At 36.7% G+C, this 13744-nt stretch overlaps 1 protein-coding gene across 3 annotated transcripts in view; it reads left to right on the top strand.

The window, feature by feature from the left end:
* The first annotated feature begins 25 nt into the window (after nt 1-25).
* ATM (ATM serine/threonine kinase) overlaps nt 26-13744 on the top strand; it is a 55663-nt gene continuing 41944 nt past the window's right edge. For 2 of the 3 annotated variants that reach the window (XM_015621313.1, XM_015621307.3), the window contains exons 1-19: nt 26-107; nt 1870-1970; nt 2056-2168; nt 3490-3635; nt 4060-4224; nt 5016-5181; nt 5457-5695; nt 6458-6621; nt 6864-7033; nt 7563-7934; nt 8477-8671; nt 9011-9106; nt 9611-9836; nt 9965-10096; nt 10805-10930; nt 11054-11143; nt 12091-12259; nt 12904-13103; nt 13644-13726. In XM_015621313.1, coding sequence (XP_015476799.1) covers nt 1899-1970; nt 2056-2168; nt 3490-3635; nt 4060-4224; nt 5016-5181; nt 5457-5695; nt 6458-6621; nt 6864-7033; nt 7563-7934; nt 8477-8671; nt 9011-9106; nt 9611-9836; nt 9965-10096; nt 10805-10930; nt 11054-11143; nt 12091-12259; nt 12904-13103; nt 13644-13726 — 2924 coding nt within the window. In that variant the 5' untranslated portion in view covers nt 26-107; nt 1870-1898. The remainder of the gene's footprint in view (nt 108-1869; nt 1971-2055; nt 2169-3489; nt 3636-4059; nt 4225-5015; nt 5182-5456; nt 5696-6457; nt 6622-6863; nt 7034-7562; nt 7935-8476; nt 8672-9010; nt 9107-9610; nt 9837-9964; nt 10097-10804; nt 10931-11053; nt 11144-12090; nt 12260-12903; nt 13104-13643; nt 13727-13744) is intronic. The other variant, XM_033515821.1, reaches the window with a different exon arrangement.

Below are 13744 nucleotides of genomic sequence, written 5' to 3'. Positions count from 1 at the left end.
CCGCTAATCCGCTTCCAGGTCCTCCCGCCGCCGCTAGTTCCCCACGTGAGCCCCGCTCCGCTCCGCTCCGCGCCGCCGGGAGCGGGGCTGCGTGCTCCCCGGCCGAGGTGAGGGGCCGGGCCGGGTCCGGGCGGGGCGGCCGCGGCCCTGGCTGCGGGTGCTGAGGGGCGGCTCGCGGGCTGCGGGCGGCGGCGGCCCGGGGTTGCCGGGGAGCGGAGCCGCTGCTCGGCGCTGCGTGTCCGCCTGTGCTGGGACACTTCGCAGCACCCCAGGAGCTCCACTCTCCTCCATTCGTGGTGGTCGGTGCGCCTGGCTTCCCGTGTGTCATTTGTGTAGCGGGGGAAGGTGGCCGTCATGCGGTAGTTGGAAAACTGTAATCAGTAAGAGAAGGAGTATGTGGATTCATTCTTGGGAATTTTTCACTGCTGCAGTTGCGGCTGTTGAAATACCAATGAGTACAAACGAGAGGGCTGCCTTCTTGGAGGCCTAGGCCCTACAGCAGACGACCCCTGCTGCCAGTTTTCCATCAAGCACTTCAGAAACCACTGGTGTTCAGAAAGTTTCTTTCGTTTCCAGCAAAAGCAGCAAGTCTGCTGGTTTGGGGTTTTTTTGTTCCAGTACCCAACCACCAGAGGGACAGGGAGTGGTTGAGCATTGGCATAGGCTCCTCAGGGAAGAGCTCACAGCACCAACCTGCCAGAGTGCAAGAGCTGTTCGGACAACGCTTTCAGGCATATGGAGTGATTCTTGTGTCCTGCACAGGGCCAGGAATTGGACTTCGGGAATCCTTGTGTCTTCCAACTCAGGATATTCCATGGTTCTTGAAGTTAGTAAAGAGGAACACTTATTTAAGTGCAATTGTACAGTATAGCCATCCTTCACACTTAAATTTTTTTTTCTTTTCATACCATCTATCTGTCACCAAATCTCTGATCGTACTTAGTCTCAGCCTGTTCTTGATTGAAGCCAAAGGAAATAAATGCAGCTAAGACAGTAGATATTTTAAAGTTTTACTTACTTAAATGGCTTTTTTCATATTCTCATGTAAGCACTCAAGATACAATGCTGTGCATCATGAATGCCTGTTCTCCCTTGCTTATTACAGCAGCAGCAGCAGATGTTTGGAGTTACATCCAACTTGTGTGATCTGTCTTTTCCAAACAAGGTTTTTCTTGGGTCGGTTTTAAGGGTGTAAAAGTAGATGCATGGAAGTTACATACATTGTCATGGTTGTGATCTGCAGCATCATCATTTCATTTAATGCAAAGTCTAGCTAATTCCAACCTCTGTCAAAGAAGAAGAGGCATAATTTTAAGCAATCACAGAAGGAAAAGGTTGTTTTTTCATATGATTGATCTTTAATCATCCTTTGACATGTTAAGTCCTTGGAGATTTGTCAATAGATACAGTGCATACCTATGAAAATGTACAATGTGAGAGAGCATTTTCCAAGTGCTGCCTTCTCCTGGTAGCATCAGGTTAAGAGAGCCACTGAAATTTAGTGCTGCTTGCCCGAATGTATTTAGCTCTGTCATTCTTACTATAATTGCACTCCCAATTGTCTGCCCAGCTCTACTCAGCACTTTCTATCAGTTAGCACTGATAGAAAGGAAGTCAAAGTTATGTGAAGAGGTTTTCTGCAGTTATTCTGTGACTTTTGTCTGTGGGAAAATATTACACTCTTGATATGAAACTGCTCAAATTTTGCAACCAATAAGACCGACACAGCCACAAATGAGCTTTTCAGTGAAACATCGAACATTGTGGTTCTGTTTGATACTGCACTTTCAGTATACTGAAATCCCATTTCTTTTTTTACTTGGCTGTGTGTTCAATAATTACTATTTTATCCATTTCTTCTGTGTGCAGATACAAATGACTCTTCTATAAGCTGAACCATGAGTCTTGCATTACACGATCTGCTCATTTGTTGTCGTCGCCTTGAAAATGAGAAAGCTGTGGAGCGACGGGTAACAAGTTTTCTTTTGGGTGGTGTACCTCAAATAGCAATGAAGGGAATCATAAAAAAATATTTTTCTTGTAATACATTTTCAGAAAGAAATTGAAAATTTAAAGCGACTTCTCCGTGATTCTGAAACAGTTCTCCAGCTGGACCGGAATTCTGATTCTAAACAAGGAAAGCAACTCAACTGGGATGCTGTATTTAGGTAGTTTCTTGGTTTTGTTTGTAAATGGTCGCAGTTTTCTTAAATAGGACATCATGCTTTTGTTTGTTAGGCCTATTTTAATGCTTATCATTCTGTATATTGATTTAGACTTCTTGTCAGCTTATAAGCAAGTAATTACTTACCTGGTCTCCAAAGGAAGTAAGTTTAAAACAGCCAGAAGTGCCACACTTAACACTTACAGAAAACTGTCAGGAAACTCATCATTAATTGGGGAGGTGGTGTTCCTTAGAAAAATAATAGTTGCTTTTTTTAATGGAAAATTATTCTTCTGATTGTCAATGTATAGTTCTTATGTGGATTATAGGTAGCTTTGTTAAAGTTTCTTGTGTTGCTGAATTCCTCAAGACAGTAGAAGGACTGTGTCATGTTTGTAGAGGCTGATCGTGGTACAATCTGCTTCAGGTGTACTTTAAGATTGGACTAAGCATGAGTGTGGTAAGTTCTTGCAGCAGCTTCAACCAGTGTAAAATTTCATGGTAAAAGTCCATGGGAATTACTACTTTTTGTAGAATGGTGTTCTGTCAGCTTTTCATTATGTTTTTTTAGTTGGACACCATTGGAATAGTTTTTGTTTCACAGATGTACCAAAAGTCTCATTAAAAGTACTCGATAAATTTTATATGTTGCTTTAGAGACAGTAGTATATTAGAAAAACACAGGAGGAATACAAAAATAGAGCCTCTACACTGAATTCAAATAGTAGGCCAGAAAATCTATAGCAAATACAGTGAAAAGTTTAATTTATTCATAGGTCTAAAACACAATCCATATAATAAATGCTTTTATATTTGAGTGATAAAGAAATAGGACTTGAAGGGATTCCCAATAAAAGCATTATTTATTATTATAACATAATTATTTATTATATATTTTTATATATTATATAATTATATATTATAATATTATAATTGTTATAATATTATACTATTGTAATTTATTTATTATAATAATATAATTATTATCTTATTATTTTGCTTCGTAATGTTGCAGCATAAATAGAAAGACTTAGCAATGCTTTTTTGCCTAATTATAACGGGTATATTTAGCATTGTGCAAAGTTTAAGGGAAAGTTTGGTTCCTGCTCCAAGTTGCTTCCAGGTTATCTTTAAAACTTGCATCTCCTTTTATAGACTGTTTTCATGTTTTCATCATGCTTGGACTGTAGTCTATTTCAGTTGGTTTTAGTTATTGATAATTAGAATTGTGAGAAGAACAGATACTGGCATTTTAGGCTAAAACAGCATTTTCCTTCAGTCATAAATGAGCAGATCTGTGGTTAATTCCTCTTTTATTTTTGAAGTGTCTTGCAGAAGTATTTCCAGAAAGAACTTAAAAACTTGCAGCTGACAAAACCAAATGCATCTGCTTCAACCCAAACTACCAGACAGAAAAAGATACAAGAAGTTGGAAGCTTGGTCAAATATTTCATCAGATGTGCTAATAAAAGTCAGTCATATGCATTATCATATAGAGATACTGGTTTGGTTTGGTACTTTGCTTTCAACTTTGAATTATTATTTTTGAGTTAAGCTATCAATGTAGGATTCATCTTACTTGCTTCCAGATGTTTACCATTTAAATATCTTCATGTGAATTGGTCATTTGTGCTCTTTATCTGCCCTCTTTGATGTTCACAGTGCCTTTTTCTAATTACTCATTGTATCTATAACTGATATATTCTCCCACTGGTAATTTATATTTTAGAAACAGTTTAAGAAAATATTTCCTAATAGAACTGTTACAGAACTGTAGGTTTTGGGGTTTTGTTGTTTTGGTTTTTTAATTAAGTAACATTTACAAATGATTAATTACAGATTTATTTGGTAGAATTTGGCTTAATTAAATAGTCTCACGTTGTTTCTCCATATAGGAGGACCCAGGCTGAAATGTCAGGAACTTCTGATTTATGTCATGGAAATTATAAGAGATCCAACAAGCTGTGCTGCTTACGGTTCTGACTGTAGTAATATACTCCTAAAGGATATCCTCTCAGTAAGGAGATACTGGTGCGAGATATCCCAGCAGCAATGGTCAGGTAACATTCTTGAGCCTACTTAGAAATGTCTTTTCATTTTATAAAAGCATTTTAGATAAATTTTGATTTGTTTGATGCCCTGTTGTATAAGGTAATACACAAAATTTTTACTCTTTTATGGAGTAAAGCAGTGTCAGCCTTGAAGGGCTTACACTTGAAATAAGCAAAGCAACAAAGATTTGGAATTGTTGGGGTTTTTTTTCCTTCTGCATACTGCTTGTCTATTGCTTGCTGAAACGTAAGTACTTCTGTACAGTCAGGTCTCATATGCATGGTCTGCTGAGGTCACTGAAGGGAGCACAGGTATGGGGAGCCAGTGGGGTTTACTGTGTGGTGGTTAGTTTCTTTAGGAACATGGAAATTAGCTGAGTCTCATATGGGCAAAACCAGGAAGTGTGACAGAGGAAATGTTGACATTAGATCATAAAGGAGCACAGTGGAATTCAGTTACTGAGGTGAGGCAGGGCTGAAGGCTATAAATCTAGAGGAAGTCAGACTAATCCATTAAGTGAAACAAGTTGCTTTTATTAAAGGAGGGGTATATAGTCTTTGTAAAGGTTACTATAACCTTTCCTAGTGATTCCACCTTAATGCTTACTTATAACTCTGGGGGTACATTAGAGAAGTAATTTCTTTATTTATAAAATCAGGAATCTGTTGCCGTTGACAGTAAGAGCATGGATTTCAGCTGTTGACTACAGAGTGGTGTGCTCTGTATCTTTAATGCAATATTTTGTGTCAAGATTTTTTTAATGTAATCCTCTATTTGTATTTTTTTAATACATTTGCAGAGTTGCTGACCCTGTATGGCCATTTATACCTCAAACCATCTGGGAACATCAACAGAGTCTTAGTGGCTAGGATAATTCACACACTTATGAGAGGGTACTGCTTCCAAACTGATGGGTTGTGTTCTGACATGCTTGTCTTCTTTTCAAAAGCAATGCAGTTTGCAAGGTATGTTGCAAGTGCTCTTTTGTATGCTAGAAAATAACATTTTAAGTATTTGGTATTTGACTTGAGTAATAACAGGTAATACATCTTCAGATACATTTCCTTCTGTCTTTGAATGTCGATTAAGGAACTTCTCTAAAATATTAATAACTTCTGCATTTGTTAGGCAAATACTATTTTGAATGTTGTTACTTGCTAGTATTTACATTTAAACAATACTTAAGAAAATAAATAAGATAATTTCTTTTGAAAGTTCAAGTGTTAGGTTTGTGTTACAGGCAAGAGAAGAATACTGCAGGCCTGGATCATATTGTTGGAGCAATGAATATCTTCTGCAACAAGTTTGCTGACAACTGTCGCATACGGATTTGTAAAGTAGGGGAAGAAATTTTGCCTACAGTGCTTTACATATGGACTCAATATAGACCAAAGGATTCACTAAAAGAATCAATAATTGAGTTATTTCGTCTCCAAGTTCATATTCATCATCCAAAGGGTGCAAAAACTCAGGGAAGAGGTACAATAAAAAGCTTCTTTTTTTATATATATATATTTTTTTTTTTATTGCTGCATGTGATTGTTTAAACTACTATGCCAGCTCTGAAGTTTGGTACTGAGTCTTGGAAACAATAATCAAAAAACAATAACAATAGCGATGATTATTTGTCAGTAGTTTTATGCTATGGATTAAATATTGAGTGAAAGTGAAAAGGAGTTTTCAAGTTGTATCCACTAAGAGCATATTAATTGTGTTAAGTCCTTTAAAGGTTGGGGCATCTTTTAATCAAAAGGAATTTTTAATTGCTAAATGAAAATACAAAGCCTCTGGAGAAAGGAAATAACTTAGATTTGGTTTGATTGTCACATGTGTTGGTGTCTTACCAGGTCTATTTAAACCCAGAGATTACTACAGAAATATCTAATTACAGTAATTATGTTTGTTTGTCATGGTCAATTTTAGTTCTAGCATAATTTTTTTTTATACTTTGTACAAATCTACCCATTACCTTTAACTGTATTCTTTAGAGTTAGATGAAGAATTGTTTATTAGAAACTTAATTCCTATCCCACTTTTATATGCTGATTAGGTTCTAGCTTAACTTTTCCCCATTTTTACTTTATTCATTCTCCATTACAGAATTTGCTTTTCACGTCTGCATTTGTTGAACTTTGTGTGCCTTACTCAGATTTTGGTTGTATTTTGCATTGTCTACGTAGGTTTACATATTGTATCAAGTGGGTGATACATGCTATCTTTTAATTGGTTTTGCATGTACAGGTGCATATGACTTGACAAAGTGGCAAAGCATCTTACATAACCTGTATGATCTGCTGGTGAACGAAATAAATCTTATCAGTAGCAGAGGGAAGTATTCTTCAGGCTCACGTAATGTTGCTGTAAAGGAAAATCTAATTGAATTAATGGCTGATATTTGTCATCAGGTAACACTTTTATTTGAACATAAGATTGACTGTGTAATTAGTAAGCTGTATGTTTTGCTGAAGTATTCCTGCCTTTTGTCAGTTTTCTGTTCTTTTGTCAATGTTAGTTCTGTACAGTTTAGAAATGCATTATACTGTATTTCACAAGTGGTTTTTGTTAGGCTATAAGCATTTCAGTTTTCTTGTAAATACTGCTGCTTTTTTTTTTTATTTACATACTTTTTAATTTTTCTTTATGACAGGTTTTTACAGAGGATACCAAAGTCCTTGAAATTACCCAGTCATACGCTGTTTCACAAAGAGGAACCAGTGAGGACACGGTGCCAAACAAGCGCAGGAGGATTGAGCTTGGCTGGGGGGTCATTCGAGACAACATGCAAAGATCACAGAAGGATTTTGATGTCATACCTTGGTAATAATATCTTGCATGAAAAAAGTATTACTCCTGACATCTTCGTACATTTAACATTCTCCTGAATATGTTGTACATCTAAGTTGCATATCTGGACATACTGTAATTGTATATCTAAGCAGTGAGCTTAGATTGTCAGAGCATTTGGAAAGTTGTTTTAAGCTGGCTGTGTCATAGTACAGCAGCCATAAGTTTGGCCATTTTGGACTAGTTCACACAGTTTTCTGTACCCTGTCCTGAAAACTGTTCCAAGGCTTGGCTTCTTACCTTGGACCTTGACTGAGGGATATTTTGTTTGCCATGAGGGACCTCTGAACTGTAAGAAATTGTTAATGATAGTGAGGCTAGATTCATTTTACAAGTGAAAATGGTAGAAATACTAAATCTTTGCTCTTTGATAGTCAACAAAACAGCTTAATACTGGAAGTACAAATGAGAAATGGCAATTGAAGAAGTATTTGTTCATTTACTTCTGAAAATGCAAATTTCTGTGTGTTTGGTATTAATTGCTTCACTTTGTGTTTTCAAGGTTACAGATTACAAGTCAGCTAGTATCAAAGTATCCCATGAGTCTTCCTAACAGTGAGCTGCCTGCCTTACTCAGTGTCCTTCACCAGTTACTGCCTCAGCAGCGCCGAGGAGAAAGGACCCCATACGTGCTGAAGTGTCTCACAGAGATAGCTTTGTGTCAAAACCAGAAAACTGATTTGAAAAGTACTCACAAGCTGGAGCTCCAGAGAACCTGGGCAAAGATCTGGACTCTAACCATTCGCAGCATAAGCCTTCAGCAGATTGAAGCGGAGAGCTTTGGGCTGCTTGGAGCTATGATTCAAGGAAACCTTGTTGTAACAGATAAAGAGCTCTGGAAGATATTTTCAGGACCTGCATGCAAACCTTCAAGGTAAAATGGAATCAAGGGTAGCGTCTTGTGTCTGAGTCACATTCCTCTTTGCTGTGCAAACAAAACCACTGTGTTACTCAATATTATTGTTCTTGTGACTGTATTTCTATTTAAAAACTGCACACATTTGTGTTCTAAGCTCTTGAAAATTGTCATAAGTTCGTAATAAGACCAGAAGCAGGGGCAGAAGATGCAAGCATCTTCACATTTAGAATATACTAAAATTTAAAATGGACTAAAAATTTAAAGATCTGACTGACAGACAAATGTTGATTTTTTGAAGTTAAGAAGTATGTTTTCTTCTGAATTTTATTCTGAAATAATCTGTCATAGTCTTTAAGGTAAGTAGGAAATGTGTGTAACAGCCGAGAAAAATGAAAATGCAAAGATTTTAATTAAGGAGTTGACCAGTGTGCATGCTTGTTAACTTCTTATGTAATTGATGCTTCCTGTGCATGCAGAAATACTGACTTTGCTTTAGAGTGCCTACCAACAAATACCACATGGTTTCTCACAAATCCCCTGTTCCATTTTTGTTGCAGTTCTGCTGTATGTTGTTTATCATTAGTGATGTCTGCCTATTCAGTGCCGGAAAATTTGGACATAGGAATGGAACAGAATAGTTCTGAAAGAAATCTGGGTTCTGTGTTAAGGGAGGCAACAATGAAATGGCTCCTGTCCAGCTATTTGGAGGAAGAAATAGAAGAATGTGCAGAGTTGCCTCCTGTGCTCTGCAGGTAAAATTTTTGTGACATAATTTTACATGTAAGCTCACCCTGTAAAACAAAACATTCTGCAGGGAAAATGTATTATATTAGTGTAGAATTCTGTTATATTGAAGCTTAAGCAGAGTCTGTAGGGCTTTTGAGCTTCCTTTAGAATGTCATTCTGGGGATATAATTTGGTTATCTGTCCATATCATAGCAGATATGTGATGTATGCATTAGAAATCTTCAGTGAAAACTTTAATTTCTTTGAAGATACACTGTTACTCTGGTTAATGTTTGGGTGTGCTTCAGGAATCCCAGGAGCTTGTCTGATTACAAGAAAATATGAAAACATTTCCTTTTTTACAGTGATTATCCTCATCTTGTATTACAAAAAATTCTTGTGAGCCTTACAATGAAGAACTGCAGAGCATCCATGGTCTTTTTCCAAAATGATGCAAAATGGTATGTTTTTTAATTAGTCATTATAGTGATTCCCTTAAGGTAGGAATGCTGCTGCATCTTTCACCAATGCTTTGGACTATATCCAGTTTCCTCTTAATAAGACTAAAATGTGTGTAACTTGTTCTGATGCAAGATAAGACTTACCTGCTAGAACTTAAAAATACAAGTTTTGGGGGCTTTGTTGATTTCTGCTTCAGCTGTGTCAAGTAGTAGACTGAGGTTAGGTATCCTAACACAAAGCAGATGCTGCTCCATAACTGCAGGAGAATGTATGATGTGTGTGCAGGCTTCATGTTTCCTAACAGTTCAGTTAGAGCTAGAATGGTACTGTCCACTCCATAGTGAAAGTCATGTCAGAAAGTAAAGGTCAAACAGACTTTGGAAGCACAAAAAGATAAAATATTTTATTTTGCTCTTGTATATTTCCTGCATTTAAATAATAGTATTTAAGTCTTGTAAGTTATATACTGGCTGCTAATATAAAAACTGTGTCTCTTCTTCAAGTGAGCAACATGAGCAAGGGAAAGAAGAAAATAATTTTTCTGATATTGAAGAGCTGTACCTGCAGACTACATTTGATGAAATGGATATTTTCACCAGCTTTGCAGTAAATGTTGCCGATAAAAATGTGACTGGTTTGAGACTTGCCATCAACGAAAATCTTAGGGAAACACTGGAGAACTGCCTTTTAGCAATGTCAGAAAAGCTTCTAAGCAGTTGTGGTCCTAAGGTAAGTTAAAAATTGTTGTTACATCCTTACATTTGTGCTCCCAAACAATCTATTTCCAAGGCAAAGTATATGGATTCTGTATTTTGTGGTGATGAACCGCTGGTATTTATACTGTGTATTTGATTTAGTCTAAGGTTGTTGCTGCTGAACACCTTGTCCGATGTGTCAAACTCTTGGTTGGTGTTCTGGGTTGCTATTGCTACACTGGTATTTTTAAAGAGGAGGATGCCTGTAAGTCAGCATTGTTCCAGAATGCTAAGGTAAGCAGTAATGCATTTGGGACCCATTAAAACATAAATAAAGCATCGAATATAAATTAATTCATAGAATTCTGTTCGTATTGACACATTTTCAGAGCACAGGTATCTCCTCAGAAAAATGCATCTTAAAGAGGTTTAAATATGTTACTGCTGAGGAAAGAGAGGAGTCACTGAAATTCTGTCAGTACACCAATACGTGAGTTTTGCAGCGGAGATTATTCTAAATATTGATACATTTCTGAGTCGCACCTTTCAAAAAAATGGAAGTCATGGACACATAGACAAAGGACTAATTAGAGGACAACAAGTCCTTTCATTTATAGGTCTAATTCAGGAATTTAAGAATATTTGATGGTTCAAACCAGTATGAAGACAGCTATTGCCGTTCTTTTTTATTATTAGTACTATCTGAGGTGGTTTCTTGCTTAATTACAGAAACCTAAAACTTACACTTTATGGAGATGTGCTGTATTTTTCTTTTGTGATGAAAATATTAGTATTTCAAGGACATCTAAGCCATGATTTTGTCACTTCTTGAGCAAAATAAGCACAGCAAAAATCACAGAAAAAGATGTGGATTCATTGATGCACACTGAATATCAAAGCTATATGAATGAGAACCATTTCCTTTTGTCTTTGTGTGTGTACCGTGTAGGTGCCAGTGTATGAGGGCATTTCACTGAGGTTTTCGTGTTGTATTTTTACTAGTCTCTGATGCATTATGCCGGAGAAAGCATTTCCCAGTCTAAAAACAAGCTAAATGAAGATACCCAGATCAACACACTGAGGACTTTGATAATGCAGTGTACAAAATGTTTGTGCAATTGTACCAAGGTAAAATTTATAAAGGAGTTTAAATTTCTTTCTTCATTAATGAGAACAGGAAATTGAGTATCATACCTTCAATTACTGCAAAAAAATTAATTCATCTATCTCTTACATCTTGCTTCCTTACAGAACAGTGCTAATAAGATGCTCTCTAATATATTCCTGCGTTTGTTAACATCAAAATTTATGAACGATCTGATAGATATTTGCAACAATCTGGTAAGTACATTATGTCTGTCTCTGAATGCAGTGCTCTTCTGTGAGAGGATTGTTTTTACAGCACAATGATCTGGAGGCAAACCAAACAAAATATGTATTACTGAAAAAAATGAATTTAATTACATTGAGTTTTGTAGAGAATTCCTAACTGGAAACATTTCTGTTTAGCATTTGAATACAGGCTTGGGTAAAAAGAAGAGCAGATAGATAACATTTGATCAAGGTTATCATTCCAGCTCACATCAAAAAACAAATTGATGCTGTTTTTCATGCTTTTAATACTTTACAGTAGAAGTACATACGAAAGAATTCTATACCACATGACAGTTAACATTAATGCACTTGTAAAGGAGTGGGGGTTTTTGTGTTCATTATGTGGGTATTAAATCTAATTGTGAATTACTCCTTTCCCACTGGAAAAAGTGGAAGTGTGGCACATCACTGTGTTTAGCACAATTCTTAAAACTTCTCTTTGGCACAGAGTGCAGCAGTCTGGTCTCGGTAGGTAAATTCCTGCTTTTCAGATGAGGAAGAGCTGGGGGTTTTGCCATGTGTAAACATGTCATCTGGTAGGGAAAGTAGTAATTAGTTTGCCCTCAGAAGGTCCCATGCCTCCTTTTCATTTCTCTGTAATTATTAAGTATGGTGAGAGATTTGTGAGTCTTACAGAGAGAGGTGTTTTTTATAAACTAACACTGTCCTTGGCAGAATCTGAAACACAGAGATCAGTATCTGTCTGAGGAAGCTTCTGTCCTAAAGAGAACAGTTCAGACAAGGTATAGAAAACAGGTTTATCACAAAGGATGAAATTCATTAATTTTATGTCACCCTTACTGTCTTCACCTGTTCTAGTTCACTGGAAAACTGCAGTGTCTCTCTTTGTGCTATGTCTGTGGTATTTTCTGCACCTAAAAGCCAAGTTTAAAAGGCTGTGATGTTTTTGTCAGATGACAGTTACTGGAAAGCCAAGTGTACTGGGAGAAGTGGATCTTAGGAATGATCCTGAGGAGAGTATAATGGAGGTAGATAACCAGGCATCTGATGATTTGTTTGATAATCATTCAGTAGCTGACATCAGTGATACAAATGAGTCTGGTGACATACAAACTGTAACAGGTAAGTCTTCTCTACCTCCAAACTACTTCGAAAAGCTTGTTTTTGCAAATACCTCTTTGCTTGAAAGTTACTGAGGTACAAAATTGTGCAGCTTTATTAGCAGTTGAAGCAGGTAGCGGTTGAACCAGGTTCTTCCTAAGCAATAATAATTTTCATCAGTGTTTTAAAGATATTAATGAAGTGTTCAAGCTCATTTGGAAAGAAGTAGTTTATTTTTAATTTTATAAATCAGATCATGCAAGAAGAGACACAAACTTTTTCTGAGTCAGAAGTTTTGGCAAAGAAAAGACTAGAAAATATGAGTACAGAATACTTGTCTCTCATTAGATGGTGTTTCATTCTTTTAAAAATAGGCCTATTTAATTTTTCTCCTGATTAATAATTCTTGCCACTATATCTGGATCTTTAGAGAGACAGGAGCATGAATCTGTTTATTCCTGTTAGTAGATAAAAATACTGATGTTACCTTTTGTTTTAAATTCTTACTTAAAATGCCCTAACTGCTGAATAACAAATGAACATAAAGGTTGCTGGCACTCTTATCTCTTTTGAAAACTTGTATTAGTTTCGTAAAGACCTAAAATGTTACCACCTCTTCTGTTATCCTTAGAGAAGCATTTCTTATGTGAAAATTTTATTTCCAGGTGCTTTGAGCCCATTAGCTGAAGAACAGTTGACAAAGCAGGATTTACTTCTCCTTGAAATTGTGAGGTTCTTATGTATTTGTGTAACTACAGTCCGAGTTCAGACACTGAGCTTCCGAGCCTCTGATATTCGGAGGAGGCTGTTAATGCTGACTGAAGGCAGTGTCTTTGACAGCACTAAGCCACTGCATCTGCACATGGTGAGTAGGAGGGCTTTTTACAGCAGACCCACTTCTGTAACTGTACTATTACTAAATTTGCATAGTCTTCTCGATTATACATTGTCTTACTCCTGTAATCAGTCCTCGGAACATTTAAAATGGCTACAATTGGTGTTTTTGAAGTGTGTTGTAGTGAGGAAAGCAGCTCAGATTTGTAAGCCAGAAAATGAAGAGCTGGGAAAAGCAGACATCTTGCCTTTATAATTACTTATTTGTTAAAGAACTAGAAATAGTCTATGTAATAGAACAGTATCTGTGGCTTAGTTTACAAAGGAAATATTTTATACTGCCAAAACTAAAAGTTTGATGATCTGTGTTACCACGTGACGGTGTTTGCATGAAAAGATGACCAGTCTAACATACAACAGCTGATGATATGTGTCTTCCTGCATGGTTTTGTGTAAGACTTAACAAAAAAGTTTCCTGGTTTTTCTTTCTGTCTACTTATTTTCTTAAGTACTGTTATCGATTTTGGTTTTGTTTGGGTTTTTTATTCATTTGGGTTTTTTTGTTCCACAGTACTTGATCCTGTTGAAGGAGCTCCCTACTGAAGAACATCTCTTGCCTGCAGTAGATGTTGATATGCTTCTTAAGCCTCTTTCGTAAGAAAAAAACTATTC

Source organism: Parus major, chromosome 1 (genome assembly GCF_001522545.3).
Source record: "Parus major isolate Abel chromosome 1, Parus_major1.1, whole genome shotgun sequence".
NCBI lineage: Eukaryota > Metazoa > Chordata > Aves > Passeriformes > Paridae > Parus > Parus major.
Note: the sequence above shows the minus strand (reverse complement) of the source record. Positions and strands in the feature narration are given on the sequence as shown.